This window comes from Littorina saxatilis, linkage group LG1 (assembly GCF_037325665.1).
Source record: "Littorina saxatilis isolate snail1 linkage group LG1, US_GU_Lsax_2.0, whole genome shotgun sequence".
NCBI lineage: Eukaryota > Metazoa > Mollusca > Gastropoda > Littorinimorpha > Littorinidae > Littorina > Littorina saxatilis.
Genome location: NC_090245.1, coordinates 67,163,898 through 67,178,897, shown reverse-complemented (window position 1 = coordinate 67,178,897; position 15,000 = coordinate 67,163,898). Strand labels below are relative to the sequence as shown.

General features: G+C 40.0%; 1 protein-coding gene across 1 annotated transcript; it reads left to right on the top strand.

The window, feature by feature from the left end:
* The first annotated feature begins 5,623 nt into the window (after positions 1–5,623).
* LOC138958346 (inactive pancreatic lipase-related protein 1-like) lies at positions 5,624–14,329 on the top strand. Its single transcript, XM_070329461.1, has 7 exons — positions 5,624–5,695; positions 6,914–7,140; positions 8,754–8,834; positions 10,834–11,056; positions 11,696–11,812; positions 13,493–13,606; positions 14,050–14,329. Exons 1-7 carry the CDS (start codon positions 5,641–5,643, stop codon positions 14,271–14,273), a joined length of 1,041 nt encoding a protein of 346 aa, XP_070185562.1. The 5' UTR covers positions 5,624–5,640; the 3' UTR covers positions 14,274–14,329.
* Positions 14,330–15,000: the final 671 nt, after the last annotated feature.

Genomic DNA, 15,000 nt, shown 5'->3' with positions numbered 1-15,000 from the left:
CGACGACCTCTTTATTGCTTCCCCACTTCAAAAACAAAAACACCTAAATTTGAAAACAAACAAATATATATGAACATATAATTATCCCAGAATTTAGTTGAGCAAGTGACTAAAGACTTTTTGAAAGAAAAGACATTTTAAAATTCTGAAAAGTACAAGAAAAGAGTGAACAAAAAGAAATAATAATCAGAGGGAGGGATATGGAACAGCCAAAACTGAGACAAATACTTTTGTAATTTCTTTACAGTAAATACAAAATATCCAGAGAATTAGCTATCTCTAACATTGACTGACTGTGTGATGATATCTTCTGCTATTGGTCTGTTTCGACAGTGATATCAAAATCTCGACATTTTGATATCACTGTCTCAACAGACCATAGCAGAAGATATCATCACACAGTCCGTCAATATTGGGTAATATCCACACGTGGATAAGGAGCACGTGGAGAGACGCACATCTTGCTAGTGACTGGCCTTTTATGTCACGTGGAAAAATTTGCCTTAATAAAAATAAGAATATTCCCTCATTCAAATCCCGGACAACCTGACTGGCTTATTTCCGGAATTCGTATTTTTCTGACTGTAAGCTTGACTCTTAAAAATGAAGTTTCTGAAAGGGATACTTATCGTTAAGGATTTAAACGGAACAGCACTTTCACCGGACATTTCTCGTGGCGGTTTTGCATCTAGCGAAACGATATTACCAAGAATGTTCAGAGAGGAACTCGAATCAAGGGAAATAATGTACGTTGCACACACGAACACAGTTCTAATGTTTCGTTACTTCCCTTGTTCTAATCAGCGCGCTCGAAATTATACACTGCTCGGATTATCTTTCTGTCTCGTTTCTGTCCTCCTATCTGTCTGCATGTCTGTCTGCCTTTGTCTCTGTCTCCGTGATATTTCCTCGGACAAGATTTTTAACTTTCTAAAATAGATTAAGATTTGTTACAAGATTTGAAGTACACAATGTGACAGTGGTGAGGTTTTAGAACTGTCTGTTAACAGTGATTGACCTGATTGTAAACAAGTCGCGTAAGGCGAAATTACTACATTTAGTCAAGCTGTGGAACTCACAGAATGAAACTGAACGCACTGCCGCTCGTGCAAAACGCAGTGAAACTGACGAGCCTGTTTAGCGCGGTAGTGGTTTTGCTGTGCTGCATAGCACGCTTTTCTGTACCTCTCTTCGTTTGAACTTTCTGAGCGTGTTTTTAATCCAAACATATCACATCTATAATATTATGTTTTTTGGAATCAGGAACCGACAAGGAATAAGATGAAATTGTTTTTAAATCGATTTTGGAAATTTAATTTTGATCATAATTTTTATATTTTTAATTTTCAGAGATTGTTTTTAATCCAAATATAACATATTTATATGTTTTTGGAATCAGAAAATGAAGAAGAATAAGATGAACGTAAATTTGGATCGTTTTATTAAAAAAAATGTATTTACAATTTTCAGATTTTTAATGACCAAAGTCATTAATTAATTTTTAATCCACCAAGCTGAAATGCAATACCAAAGTCAGGCCTTCGTCGAAGATTGCTTTACACAAATTTCAATAAATTTGATGGAAAAATGAGGGTGTGACAGTGCCGCCTCAACTTTTACAAAAAGCCGGATATGACGTCATCAAAGACATTTATCGAAAAAATGAAAAAAGTCTGGGGATATCATACCCATGAACTCTCATGTAAAATGTCATCAAGATCGGTCCAGTAGTTTACTCTGAATCGCTCTACACACACACAGACACACACACACACACATACACCACTACCCTCGTCTCGATTCCCCCTCTATGTTAAAACATTTAGTACAAACTTGACTAAATGTATTTTTATTTACGAGGATTTATATCGCGCACGTATCTCACCACGCAAGGTGACTCACACACACACAAATGTAATAATGTTAAGCATAGAGTTTACCATGTGAACTGAAAAGGGGAACAAACTTGCATCGGTCTCGAATAGCATTAATTAACAGCTGAAGAGACAATACACAATAATAACCAACCAACCAACCAACCAGTCTCTGTCTCTGTTCATCCATTTAACCAGCCAGCCAGCCAGCCCGCCAGCCTGCCAACTAGTGAACCGTCCGTAGATAACCCACCACGCACGCACCAATGTATTTATCCATCCATCCATCACCCCACCCACCCTCCCTTCTTTCACAAAAAAACATACAATCAACGGCTGTGTCCCATGTGGCGTGCTTCTTTCGATACGATCAAACATTGCTATAAAGGTTGCAAAAGAAGGCAGAAAAAACATAATTTTTAACCCTAGTAGAACGATTAGCAAATAACAGTTTCAGCATGATTAATTTCAGCCCGGAATGCAAATGAATTCCACGCGATTCCACGCAATGTATATACATAATTATATTCTAAACCTGGCAGAATCAATATTTACCCAGGCCGAGGTTATTGAACTTTTCTTTTAATTTTCGTTCTTTGGTCCCGAGAGTCAATAAGCTGTAGGGACAAGGTTTCGCGGAGGATCTGGTAAAATGTTGTAAGGATTTCAGCAGCCCTTGAGGGTAATTGTTTATTGTCAAAACACAAGTCGAATTGCTGCCGCTTTTCTACCAGCGCTTGTCAAGCATGTTTGACATACGCCTCAGAGTAATCCCCCTTTGCAAGTGGCAGAAACGTGTTTTAGTGTGAGGGAGAGAGAGGTAGAGGTATCTGGATGAGGCAAACATCGACTGGTGCATTGCCTATAGGATTTGTGTGTAAAACAAGACGAGAGAGAGAGAGAGAGAGAGAGAGAGAGAGAGAGAGAGAGAGAGAGAGAGAGAGAGAGAGAGAGAGAGAGAGAGAGAGAGAGAGAGAGAGAGATACAGACAGACAGACATATAGTAACCGGAGTGCAATGGGTGGAGAGAAAGAGATAGAGAGATATAGATAGAGAGAGAGATATATATATATATAGAGAGAGAGAGAGAGAGAGAGAGAGAGAGAGAGAGAGAGAGAGAGAGAGAGAGAGAGAGAGAGAGAGAGAGAGAGAGAGAGAGAAAGAGAAACAGACAGACAATCAATCAATCAATCAATATGAGGCTTATATCGCGCGTATTCCGTGGGTACAGTTCTAAGCGCAGGGATTTATTTTATTTTTTCAATTTTTTATTCAAGGCGCAGGGATTTATTTATGCCGTGTGAGATGGAATTTTTTTACACAATACATCACGCATTCACATCGGCCAGCAGATCGCAGCCATTTCGGCGCATATCCTACTTTTCACGGCCTATTATTCCAAGTCACACGGGTATTTTGGTGGACATTTTTATCTATGCCTATACAATTTTGCCAGGAAAGACCCTTTTGTCAATCGTGGGATCTTTAACGTGCACACCCCAATGTAGTGTACACGAAGGGACCTCGGTTGTTCGTCTCATCCGAAAGACTAGCACTTGAACCCACCACCTAGGTTAGGAAAGGGGGGAGAAAAATAGCGGCCTGACCCAGGGTCGAACACGCAACCTCTCGATTCCGAGCGCAAGTGCGTTACCACTCGGCCACCCAGTCCCATACAGACAGATAGAGACAGACAGACAGACAAACAGACAGACACACATACACACAAACAGACAGAAAGAGACAGTGACAATGAAAGAGACAGAGAGACATAGACAGAGACAGACTGACAGACAGAGACAGAGCCCGAAGACGGAAAATATCATGTGCTCGTCTGTGTGATACAATACCAGAGAAGGCTGATTTCAGACTTACATGTTATGGAAATATTTTCTCCGCTTGGGGCAACATCTGAATATAACATTGGACATACGTTTCTGTTCCTACACACATCGAGATGTGACTTGCAACTAATTTGTTACTGAGGAACGCAGGATTTTCATTCTCTTCAACCAGGAAGGACGGTAAATCAAAACTGGCAAAATACATTAGAATAAAATAGCTGTTTATCCCACCCATCGACCTATTCACCTCCGGGACAACCTGTGTCTGGCCTGTCTGAAAACACCTCCGCGTGAGGTGTTTTGCTGCCAGCGCGGTGAAGATAAAGAGGGAGCATTTTCTCTGCCCGCGCGGCAGCAAGCAGGATGTCTCTGAACTGTATTAGCTCAGTGATGAAAGCTTACCTTACCTTACACGTTGTTTAAGTTGTACGATCCGTGTTTGGACGCACGGACAGAGAGCAGACACTAGCAACAAAACCAATACCAATGTCCCAGGTGATACACAAGAACAAATGAATTAAAAATCGCACAACAGCACATGAGGGTAAGACAATATACATTTCTGACTGCTGCCACGCTGATTTTGTACAGCGTAAAAAATAAACACACGCACACACACACACACACACACACACACACACACACACACACACACACACACACACACACACACTCACACACACACACACGCGCGCACGCACGCACGCACGTACACACACACACACACACACACACACACACACACACACACTCACTCACACTCAGTACAACCGTTATTGACCTACAACCCTCATGACCCATCCCATCCCCTCTCTCACCCCACTCACCCCCCCCCCCCCCCCCCAGCCGCCTTCGTATTATTTTCCCCCGTGTCGTAGCACACACCAACCACCGCTAGATTTAGATTACTGTACCACAAGAGCGTGTTCGTTTTTAATGACAAATATGAGAACATATTATGTTAGTACAAAGTCAACATACACTTTTGGAAATGGAATTGTCGTGCCACAATGTTCGTGTATTACTGTAAGCTGAGCGTCATGACTTTTGTTACGAGTAGAATACAAGTACTACTACTATTCAAAATGAATTACTTAGTTAATAACATGATAATAAAACAATATTTTTATTAAAAGCTTGTCAAACAAACGACATTATTTTGTTCCCCGAGGATCTTAAATTCATAATGAATCAAAAAAGTTAAGCTACTATTTGTATTCATATCAAACGCAGTATTCAATAATTCATCGAACCTAACTAAACACGTAAAATAAATGTAATTGTGTTTAGTGTAATTTGGCTTTATTATGAAACGTTTGTTTGACGACTGAAAGGTCCTCTCTGCCTCCCGTAAACCATCAGTTTCCGATCACAGACATTGAGATTTGATTATAATGTCCTATTTTGTTCAAAAATACAAATTACATTAATATATCTATATATTTTGGTTAGAATTGTGATTCATTTTGATTGTGAACAAAAACACTCTTTTGCAGTCTTTGCCAGCCGCCTAAAGTTTGCGTCTAACGTCACTAGTAGTCACTATAGCTCAAAGAAGAGAATTCCAGCGTTGAACCGATACGTCCGTCAGTGTCTCAAAAAATAATTAGTTGAAGTGACCCCATGTTAGAAATTAGGCTTTAACTGCCGATGAAGACCTTACACACATGATCACAGAAAGCTCAACACATTTTGAACAAAATAATGCTAACAACAGTCTCAGTAAATTGGCAAAGATGGTTTGTGTCTTGTTTTAATTATTACATGTTGCTTATCTTTTTGGCTTGAGTTTATATTAATTTTATTCGATTGGATGGAGGTTACATTTCGCGTTTTCACCTAATTGCTTTAAAAGCAGACTGCATCACATTAACTCCGACAGTGTTCGTGCTGATTTATATTTCTGCTTCGCTCCTGACAAGATGCTGTCGCTCATGTTCTGTGCTATGGCGCTCAGCCACGGTTACCTTTGTCACGGTAAATATTCAGCACATTGCCTTTTTCGTTCAGATTATCATTTGTTTTTCTTCTCCGGGACATTGTGTTCTTGCAATTCTCAAAGACGGGATTATAAGCAAACACAGAAACGCAGCAGAAGAAGAAACAGTAGACTTTTACAGGAATATGTATTGACATATAATATAGGTGTTGCTGAATGTAAGTAAAAAGCTCTTCTACTAATGATTCTATTCTTCTCATGAATAGAGGTAAGTTATTTTGTTACGAGCAAGTGTAAAACAAGCTTGTCTTCGCCTGACTGTTTTGAAATGGTTGTCTGTACAACATAAGCTTTCTTTGAGATAGATTTAGATCCAATGTTCTACACATTGATTGTCTGAATGTGGAACATACAGATATTTGTCTTTTGGCTCGAGTACAATACAGATATTACATCACGTAAAATCACTGTCCGCACATGAGAATCATGAGCTCAAAACATGTAACGAATTACGCGCATCTGCACACACCTATCCAAAACCCCACATCCACGCCCACACCCTACATACTCTCTTGTGTCCACTATTAATTAAAAATACATTACGATTGATGCCAGTCAACTTAAAAAAACAAACTTCGTGATTTGAATTCTATTTTGTTCTTTTTTGTTAACAAATTCCAATTTATATGTCACCCAGCAGAGTTTATTGTGTTCGTGCAAGTGAAATAAGTGCTCTTTTCCCCCTGTTTTTGTGTATTTTTGTTTATGTGTCTTTTGTGTCTGTGTGTCGATGGGTCTTGTGCATCCGTTCGGCCGTCCGCGTATCCGACCAGCTTGTCTTAAAAGAGAGAGAGAGAGAGAGAGAGAGAGAGAGAGAGAGAGAGAGAGAGAGAGAGAGAGAGAGAGAGAGAGAGAGAGAGAGAGAGACACACACACACACACACACACACACACACACACACACACACACACACACGCAGCCACAGAGACACAGACTAGACAGACAGAGGCAGACATACAGATAGACAATCAGACACATAGAGACAGACGGACAGAGCCATAAACACACAGACAGAGACAGATAGACAGACAGGCAGGCATACAGACAGACAGACAGACAGATAGACAGACAGACAGACAGACAGACAGATGTATAGACAGGCAGACAGACACACAGACAATCAGACACACAGACACTGCGATGTTTCACTTTCTACATACATCTCGTCAAATACTACTGGTTCTGTTCAAACTAGCCTGGCTTTGGGGGGCCAGAGCTTGCTTCAAGACCATGCTCCCAGAATATCAATGCTACGGTATCAAGAGGCCCTACACCAACACGCTCTTTCATTATCCTCTGTCTCCGACGAAGCAGAACATTGTTTTCAAGTTGTTCACCGAAAACAACCCAACCACGGCGCAAATATTGAAAGCGCAGGACAAAAGTTCCATCACTGCCTCTAACGTTGACACCGGTGGAAAGGTAGGCAGTGTATTATGGCAACTTGCAACAGCTTTTTTTGAATTTGGGATGCTAAACGTTCAAATGTTTGTTGAATTGCATCATGTATATGCCAGCTCACATACTATTGGTTCATACACATACATACCTCCACCTGCACAAACAGAGAACGTACAATTAACACTCATTATTGTTAATGCTATAACATTATAAACATAAATTGGAGAGAAAGAGAGCACCCTAGGGAATAGTTGGTCGACACCCACAATGTTAAAGTAAGTTTGTTCTGAAATGTTTATAAACGTCCATCTCCAACTGTACCCATGGTTTGGCAACACAAAATCCGTCCTTAGTATGTATCGCGACAAGAACATTCCTTCAATCGAAGTCAGTATATAATTCGTGGGATACCTTGCAGCTTCACTGGGATTTAAGTAATTGCTATATTTTTATGTACAGGATGCAATGAATTTAAATGGTGTCATTGTTCCATTATGACGAGTTATTTCGACAGGTGGTTATAAACCATCCAGACGTTTGAATACGATACATTATGTACAACACTTAACTCAAGACAGATTTAAACATTACTATACCGATATTTTTGTATTACAGTATTGAATTCCCAATGTAGGTAATACTACACCAGAGTATATCAGAACAGTGTTTGGTTGATTTTGATGTCTACATTCAGAGCGCCTGTATTATTGGCACACACAAATGTACTATTGATTTGGAAAAGAACAATGGTTGTTGGCCGTAAAATGTACAAAAAAAGAAAGATTACGTCTGTTACACTGCTAAATAATACACGTGATGTACGTACCCTAACAACATTATGATGAAGAATACATGTGAGGTATATGTAATGAACTGGACAGCCGTGAATATTTCGTTTTCTATTGCCATTATGTGAGGAGAGGTTGGAAAGTATCTAGGGACTAAGAAAATGATGATGAACAATAATTTTGATATTTTGAAGCAATAATGTTATTTTGTTGTTTGAAAGCAAATATCAAAAGTGATCATTTTTTATTTAGTGAATAATTGTATTTTGATTACTAAAATGACCATTGGCAAATTTAAACACGGAAAGAAGTAAGAATGTGGTATATGTTTTACATTAAGTTAAACATGATCTATGTTGTGCGTTGCAGTTAATAAGAGTTCATAAATTGATTAAACAAACCATACATGAAGAATGATGCTCTCCGTCTAAAACAAAAAAACATGTAAAAAAAATAATTTGTATGTGTGTGTGTGTGTGTGTGTGTGCGCGTGTGCGTGCGTGCGTGCGTGCGTGCGTGCGTGCGTGCGTGAGCGGCTCGTATTGGTTTCATTCATATATTCAAAAGTGTTTGTGTGTGTAAATTGATACTTTTATGAGCCATGGTGTTTTATATCCAAATAGAATAGTTTGCTTATGAATGTATTTTGCAATACAGTGTTTGTATCATTATCAGGTGCTTAGGGCTATATTAGGAAGTGTTCCTTATTAATAACGTTACATTCATTCATTAGCATTTGTGTTAACATGATTGGGTTTTTTTTCTTCTCTCTTGGGAGTGATGATAACTTACTATGTAAGTAACCACATGATGGCATTCTGACAAAGGTCATGTTTGGTTTTACAGGTGGCATTCGTAATCCACGGCTTCACTAGCTCTACTAAGGAGGACTGGGTTACTAACTTGGTGAAAGAGTTGTTGCAAAAGGCATGTTGAGCTTCATACTTTGAATGGAAGTGTTGTTGATGTCCCTGATATTAATTGTAGTTGATCTTGATGTTGTTGCTTGTTGTTTCTGCTGCTGCTGCTGATTATGATTGTAATTGTGAATACAAGACAACTCGACATGCAGTTTTGCCAAGACCTAATTCAGCACTGCACGTAACCTCTCGATACTGCCTATAGACTTTGAAATTATATGTTCACAAAAAAACGTAGTCGCTTTTCTTTGTTAGCATGATGTGTTTTGTTATGTTATTAGTGTTCTGTTTTTCATTGGGCGATGTTCACATCGGTGTCAAACTATTTCCAAAATCAATCATATTGACGCCAAGCCATTTCCAAAGTAAATGATGCTTATGCAAAGCCATGTGACAAGTGAATCAAAGTTGTGTCAAGCCATTTAACAATTCAATGAATTCGATGTCGAGCCATTTCAAAAGCCAATCAAATGAAATCCCAGCTATTTCAAAAGGCAATGAAATTGACGACAATTAAGCCATTTCAAAAGTCAATCAAATGTATGCCAAGCAACTTCAAGAGTCAATCAAACTGTCGCAAATATATTTCAAAACTAATTAAACACCCTTACAAATGAAAGCTTCTTATCTTTTTCATGCTTACTTTTGAGTGACGTGTCTCTGTTTGTGTTGTTGCCTTGTTATCTTCATGTAATTTATGCGTAAGTGTATATGAGTTGTTAATGCGAAATAAAGAGTTGCCTTGTGGTGAGATATTTGCGCGTTATAAATTATCGTATTATTATTATTATTATTAAACAGTATGACTGGCACACTACCTTGCGTGAAAACAATCCAACTCACCATCTCAGATCTGACCAGGCGTTGGCATTGGATGAGACTATTCCTGCCCTTGGACACATAGCTAACATCAGCACCCTGAATGCTGGCTGCGGTGACTTGCAATGTTTTGATGAATTGTGACCCTCCACCACGAAATGGGTCGCATGTCACCTCGCGCGGTTCTGCGCTAGGCTTGATATAAGTCCGGGGAGTGTCTGGTAACAGTGTGAGGGTCACCTTAGTCACAGGCTTATAACTCAAACAGTTTTTGCTCTTTTCTAAAACGGTTTTCACCACGGGATAGAGCATAAAAAACTCTTTAGGAAAATGTACAAATATGAAAATCATGCAAAGGTGACATGCGACTCATTCCGTGGTGGAGGATCACAATTGATTTCTTAAAACAAAACTACAAGAGGCTTTAACGAAATTTTGGTTTGTTTGTTTGCTTAACGCCCAGCCGACCACGAAGGGCCATATCAGGGCGGTGCTGCTTTGACATTTAACGTGCGCCACACACAAGACAGAAGTCGCAGCACAGGCTTCGTGTCTCACCCAGTCACATTATTCTGACACCGGACCAACCAGTCCTAGCACTAACCCCATAATGCCAGACGCCAGGCGGAGCAGCCACTAGATTGCCAATTTTAAAGTCTTAGGTATGACCCGGCCGGGGTTCGAACCCACGACCTCCCGATCACGGGGCGGACGCCTTACCACTAGGCCAACCGTGCCGGTTTTAACGAAATTAATTCATCAAACATTCCAATTGTGCACAGAGAGCACCCCGGTTTTTAATGTGTGATAATTATGTGACCAAGATGAGGAATGGTTTTATTCATTTAAAAAACTTGGCCACATCTGAGATGGTCAGCTTTTTGTTATACTAGTGTAAAACTGAGATGGTACCAATGGGTTTCAGTACAGCCTTGGAAGTCCCAAAAAAATGACGCACTAGCCTTTGGCTGGTGCTTCTCAAAATGTACTAGCCAGAGATACATTTTTACTTGCCAAACCAAACATTTGTTTTTGCAACTTTTCTCGCATTTGGCGAGTAGATGGAACATTTCTACTCGCCAGTTACATGTTTCTGCTTGCTATGGCGATTAAAATATTCGCCACTTTCAGGGCTGAAGTATTGTAGCTGGGAACATATGTAAACAGTAAAATAAACCCATGTCCAGGTTCCAAACGTAATCGCAGTCGACTGGCGAAAAGGAGCGAAGGGTCCCAACTATTTCCAGGCCGCTGCCAACACCCGGGTGGTCGGGGCTCAGATAGCCACCCTCATCAAGACACTCGGGGTAGATCCGGCCAATGTCCATCTCATTGGTCACTCGCTGGGCGCTCATGTGGCTGGCTATGCTGGGGAGAAGTTCCTGTCCAAAAAAATTGCGAGGATCACAGGTAGAATATTGCAAATACGAATGGTTTATTTGCTGTAGACATTCGGTCTACAGCGAAGAGGGACAGGAGGTTGCATGGGGATCCAATTACATACACGTTCCGAAGAAAATATTACTTTCACAAATTCTAGCGAGATTTTCGTTATCAACTTTCGTTATCGTGTTTGCACCGCAAAATGTGACATGCCTTGTCGATGTTACCTACACGGAAACAGTGTAAAGCATCATAAGAAGTAACTTTCACACCGATCAGCTCAGGTACAGTCTCAGTACTTTTTGTGTTTTTGTTTGTGTTTCAACTCATTTTTGTTCATTCTCTTTTTTTGTAGGATTGGAATATGTATACACACCAAAAACATATTAGCCTGCATATGAACGTATGCCATAGCAACTAACACAATAGACATGACATGGGTTTTGTGGCAACCAGTAAACAAAAACTACATTGAGTCGTACTCTTACTGTCAATGTACATCACAGGGACACAACATTTGAAGTGACACAATTCTGGTGTCTGAACCGTGATTTTAAGCCTGAATTAAAACATGTCATTTGACCCAGTGCGCATGCACTTATATTATTATTATGCAAATTATCTGCAGTGTAATTTTCATTCGTTGTTTTTTCTCTCTTCGCACAGGTCTTGATCCGGCCGCACCGCAGTTTCAGAGCTACAACAATCGTGTCAAGCTAGACCCTAGTGACGCAACATTTGTTGACGTTATACATACTGACGCTGAACCCCTCTTGAAAGGAGGTACAGTTGTGTGTGCGTGTGTGTGTGCGTGTGTGTGTGTGTGTGTGTGTGTGTGTGTGTGTGTGCGTGTGTGTGTGTGTACCCCCGTTTCCACAGGTTTGGTTGCCTAAATCACCATAAGGCAACCATCCACACGTGGATGGCAACCTAAACTCTGGATGGCAACCTAATTGTGTGGATGGTCGCTTCATTTAACACCGTTAAATTGACTTTTTTGACGGAAAGAATGTCATAACAATGTTCAAAATGACATTCTTTCCGTCCTCTATAGGCGACGAAATAGGTCAAATTTTGTGCATTTTTTAGTGCAAAATTCTTCGATGCCGGAGCGAGTACTGCACCCAGTGCTGTTGTAGTGCAAGTGCACTAGAAAGGCACTACACCCAGTGCCGCCTCTTAGGTAACCATCCACACTTTAGGTATGTGTGTGTGCGTGTGTGTGTGATTGTTTGTGATTGTGTGTGTGTGTGTGTGCGTGCGTGTGTGTGTGTGCGTGTGTGGGTGGGGGGGGGGCATTTCGTTCCATCGCGCCGTCATTATCATCATTGCATCACACAGTTATATCATGACATCGCATCATATTGGCAACTTGACGAGACAAACCAAACGCCTGTGCACGGGTATGTTTAAGTCGAAGTATCATACTCATTCTGAATATCCTGAAGTCGTTTGAAGCGTTATATCAAAACATGTCCTTGATTGGTATCTGCTGAAGTTGGGGTATTACAACTCTGATCATCATCATCATCATCATCATCATCATCATCATCATCATCATCATCATCAGCAGCAGCAGCAGCAGCAGCAGCAGCAGCAGCAGCAGCAGCAGCAGCAGCAGCATCGTCATCATCATCATCATCATCATCATCATCATCATCATCATCATCATCATCATCATCATCATCATCATCACCATGTTTACTATAGCTATTTCTGAATTACGGTCCTCGGTGAAGTTAAACCAACCCAAATAACCTTTTCATAATCCTCTGAGCGAAGCAGAATTGCACGACACTGACTAACTGTGCTAGCCCTGGACCGGACAACAAAAGAACCATTCTGTGTGCCGCTCTAGCAAAATTAAGACTAGATAGAATACCCATTACACTTCTTGGAGAGGTGGCGTGCGAATGACCAGAGAGACTGTAACAGTTGGATCGATCACTCACTCTTAGGCCGTATTACATGATCTCTGGTATAATAGGAGTCGCACGACGTTTTGGTATGTATTTTCTCTTCAAAGAAGTCGCGTTTGGTTACATGACTCCTTTGTGCATAATCTTATTTGATTAGAATAAATGGCCATTTTATTTATTTTCTATTTTTGTATGTAAAAAATAACCTGATCATCCATATAAGTGTACTTTCTATAAGGGCGCTTGCAAAAAAACAGTTGTTGCATGCTGCATGCCTAAGATTTAATGGGAAAGTACAACCAAAATATACAACGCCCCTTATTTCTCCTTATTTGAATGAATTACAACGTTTAAAACATTGTTCTACAATGCAGTCTCAAAAACATCCTGCTATGAAGAATGTGTAAATTGAAAAATCAGTTGGTGCTAACTACAAGAAGTTTTTATTAACACATTCAGCTGAAACAATTATCGTAGAGCTTTGTTCATGCCATTATGGCGTATACTTGTCTAAACATAAGACTCATCATGGTACTTGCTACAGGTCTGGGGGTTGTAAAGAGATTGGGTCACGTTGACTTCTACCCTAATGGCGGACATGATATGCCCGGATGTAACCCAGACGCTGTACTTTTGTCCAATTTGTTTGCAATTAAAGGTCAGACATCTTGTTTTGTCTATCTTTTTCTTCTCCTTCTTCTTTCTTCCTTCGGTTTTTATTTTTTCAATTTTGAGTTATCTGATTTTCCTGTTCTGAGCAATGTTCATACTTTTTTCCTGTCAAGATTATTCTCTGTCTTTCTTCAAATATTTTGAATGATGGATTGTGGACGCAGTAAAGATGTGATTACGGCTAATTCAACCATATTGACATCGCACACATCAAACAGCAATTTTAGCAGCTACCTTCCATCCTAGCCAACCAGCCAAAACTCTATTCAAACAACAGAAAAGCTACATTTGTTGCTGAAATAACATTTCGAATATATTTTTGAGCAAGCAATTAACCTATCTCCGTGTCAGTTTATTTTGGGGTGATTATGTGGTAAACCTTGGTTTCTGACATGATTATTTATATTCCTTTTTTGTTTTCCTCTACAGATATTACGAAGGATATTTCATGCAGCCACTTGCTCGCACAGGAATATTTCATTGCTAGCATCAACGACAAAGAGTTTCTCGCCTACCCCTGCGCCACCTTGGCCGACTACCGAAAAGAACGGTGTACTTCCTGCGAAAGCGGATGTAACCACATGGGATATAATGCCACAAAAACACCCTCAGGGAGATTCGTCCTTGACACTGGAGCTAAATATCCGTTTTAGAATGTGTGTCGATATGACTATGAAAACTGGTCCAAATAAAAACTGATTCACTGAGAGACAGAGTTTGGGATGAGAGATAGAGAGAGAATGAGAGAGAGAGAGAGAGAGAGAGAGAGAGAGAGAGAGAGAGAGAGAGAGAGAGAGAGAGAGAGAGAGAGAGAGAGAGAGAGAGAGAGAGACACTGACACCGACACTGACACTGACACTGACACAGTTTAATTGAATATGGGCCTACAGCCCCTTTCAATGGGGGGGGGGGGGGGGGGTACACATGAATCACAGGAAAAAATAGAAAACATGATATTTAAACGTATGCAAAATACACAGTGGTTTGTTCCAAGCTTTCCTCTTATCTATAATCTTGCACATCAATGCTGCCTAATATATACATACAACCGAACAATAAATACAGCAACAACAAAACTTTCAGCGACAGTTAGTCATCATTATTATTTAACATTGACAATCTTAACTGAAATGCAAAAAACAAAAACTTTGCTAAATCTACAATTGTTTCTGTGTCGTGTCTTTTAAACATGGTAATCATACTGCCCAACTGATCACCAACACTTAAAAACTGTGCTAAATACTTTATTCTTAGCTCACAATATGTTTGGCATTTAAACAAAAAATTGATTTCGGTCTCTAATTTATCTTCACAAAAGGGGCAACACTTGTTTTCTGTTGAATCTTGGAAGCGATATATGTGGATATTTATCTGTGAAAC

Excerpts from the sequence above, each read along its gene's own strand:
- LOC138958346 (XM_070329461.1), top strand. The coding sequence starts at position 5,641 with ATGCTGTCGCTCATGTTCTGTGCTATGGCGCTCAGCCACGGTTACCTT. Across the intron at positions 7,141-8,753 it reads ACGTTGACACCGGTGGAAAG|GTGGCATTCGTAATCCACGG; the intron begins GTAGGCAGTGTA and ends TTGGTTTTACAG. Across the intron at positions 8,835-10,833 it reads TGAAAGAGTTGTTGCAAAAG|GTTCCAAACGTAATCGCAGT; the intron begins GCATGTTGAGCT and ends ACCCATGTCCAG.